The 1,738-nt window shown below is 52.0% G+C and overlaps 1 protein-coding gene across 1 annotated transcript in view; it reads right to left on the reverse strand.

The window, feature by feature from the left end:
* TTYH1 (tweety family member 1) overlaps window positions 1–1,675 on the reverse strand; it is a gene marked incomplete at its 5' end in the record, with an annotated part of 15,469 nt that extends 13,794 nt beyond the window's left edge. Inside the window, 2 exons of the mRNA XM_010841367.1 lie at window positions 1,429–1,461; window positions 1,553–1,675. Of these exons, the coding sequence (XP_010839669.1) occupies window positions 1,429–1,461; window positions 1,553–1,675 (156 nt within the window). The remainder of the gene's footprint in view (window positions 1–1,428; window positions 1,462–1,552) is intronic.
* Between the last annotated feature and the right edge of the window lie 63 nt (window positions 1,676–1,738).

Genomic DNA, 1,738 nt, shown 5'->3' on the forward strand with positions numbered 1-1,738 from the left:
GCCACCTGCGGCCCGCGCTCTGCACCGCTTCGCTCCCGGAGGCGCCCGACAGGGCTGGGCTGAACAGCGACATCCAGCAGAGGGCCGCGCGTACTGTCGTATCACCCTACAGCTCCACGATCCCTTTATCTTCAGGAAGAACCTTCGTATCTAGGTCGCCAGTATTTGCACAGCGTTTTACAAATAAGGATCAGTTACCAAGAATGGTCTGTTGCATCAGTAAAATTCCTCACTGCTATGAGCGTATTCTCACCTGTAACCCATTTGGGTGAAAAACCTTCTCCCACTCAAGTCTGTATAAGGACACAGCTTCTCTACACAAACCTCCCTATGTGTATAGACCACTCTGGAGTGCCTACCGACCTGACTGTGTACAGACCACTCCGGAGTGCGTACCCGCATGACTGTGTACAGACCACTCCGGAGTGCGTACCATACCCTCATGTCTGTGTACAGACCACTCCGGGGTGCGTCCCCACAGGTCTGTGTACAGACCACTCCGGGGTGCGTACCCACACATCTGTGTACAGACCATTCCAGGGTATGTACCCGCAGGTCTGTGTACAGACCACTTCAGAGTGAGTACTCACATGACTGTGTACAGACCACTCCAGAGTGTGTACCCTCATGTCTGTGTACAGACCACTCCAGAGTGAGTACTCACATGACTGTGTACAGACCACTCCAGAGTGCGTACCCACAGGTCTATGTACAGACCATTCCAGGGTGCGTACCCGCATGACTGTGTACAGACCACAGTGGAGTGCGTACCCACATGTCTGTGTACAGACCACTCTGGAGTGTGTACCCACATGTCTTTATAAGTGTAGAAGGATTCTTCCCACTTGAACAACAACCCTACTCATCTATTTGGGGACCCCTCCCATCTTTATAGGCTTTCCTGGTGGCTCAGAGGTTAAAGCATCTGCCTCCAATGTGGGAGACCTGGGTTCAATCCCTGGGTTGGGAAGATCCCCTGGAGAAGGAAATAACAACCCACTCCAGTATTCTTGCCTGGAGAATCCCATGGACAGAGGAGCCTGGTAGGCCATAGTCTACGGGGTCACAAAGAGTCAGAAATGACTAAGCGACTTCACTTTCACTTTCGCATCTTTATAAGGATGCCTCCCACGTGTTGAAGAACCTCTCTAAACTGATTAATCATTACTTCCATGTGCATGAGGATCACCTTGCCCCTTGTCATTCATTTTACAGTTTATAAAGTATTTTTCCAGCCACTATGTCTGCTGAGTCTTATCAGGAATCTGCCGATGTCACACTGATACAGGCCAAAGCAGAGATGACCCGGCCACTTCAACACCACCACCCAGCCAGTCACTGCTGAAGTTAGGTTCCCAGGAAACTGTCCTAGGGGTTCCTCTACACCTTTGGAGCTGGGTTAGATTTTGCTACCTGGGGTCCCCATACCTGGCCTCTCTTGAAGTAGCGAGATGAGGTGGACTGGGGGGGACAGAGAAAGGAGGGGGTGCTCCACCCACAGGGCCCCAATATTTTGCTGCAGATTGGTGAGAAAGGCCTGGGAGGCAGTTGCCCATCTCATGACCAGGGAGGAAAAATAACGGTGATGGTAATGGTGGTGGCTGGGTGTGGCGGGGGGGGAGGCCGGAGGGGTGGTCAGGAAGGTAATGACAATGGTGATAATTATGGGGCTGCCCTGGTGATGATGTGATGAGGATGGTGAGGGTGAGGAGGGTGGTGATAATAGTGACTGTTGATG

The sequence above is a fragment of the Bison bison genome, unplaced genomic scaffold, assembly GCF_000754665.1.
Source record: "Bison bison bison isolate TAMUID 2011002044 unplaced genomic scaffold, Bison_UMD1.0 scf7180017847012, whole genome shotgun sequence".
Classification (NCBI taxonomy): domain Eukaryota; kingdom Metazoa; phylum Chordata; class Mammalia; order Artiodactyla; family Bovidae; genus Bison; species Bison bison.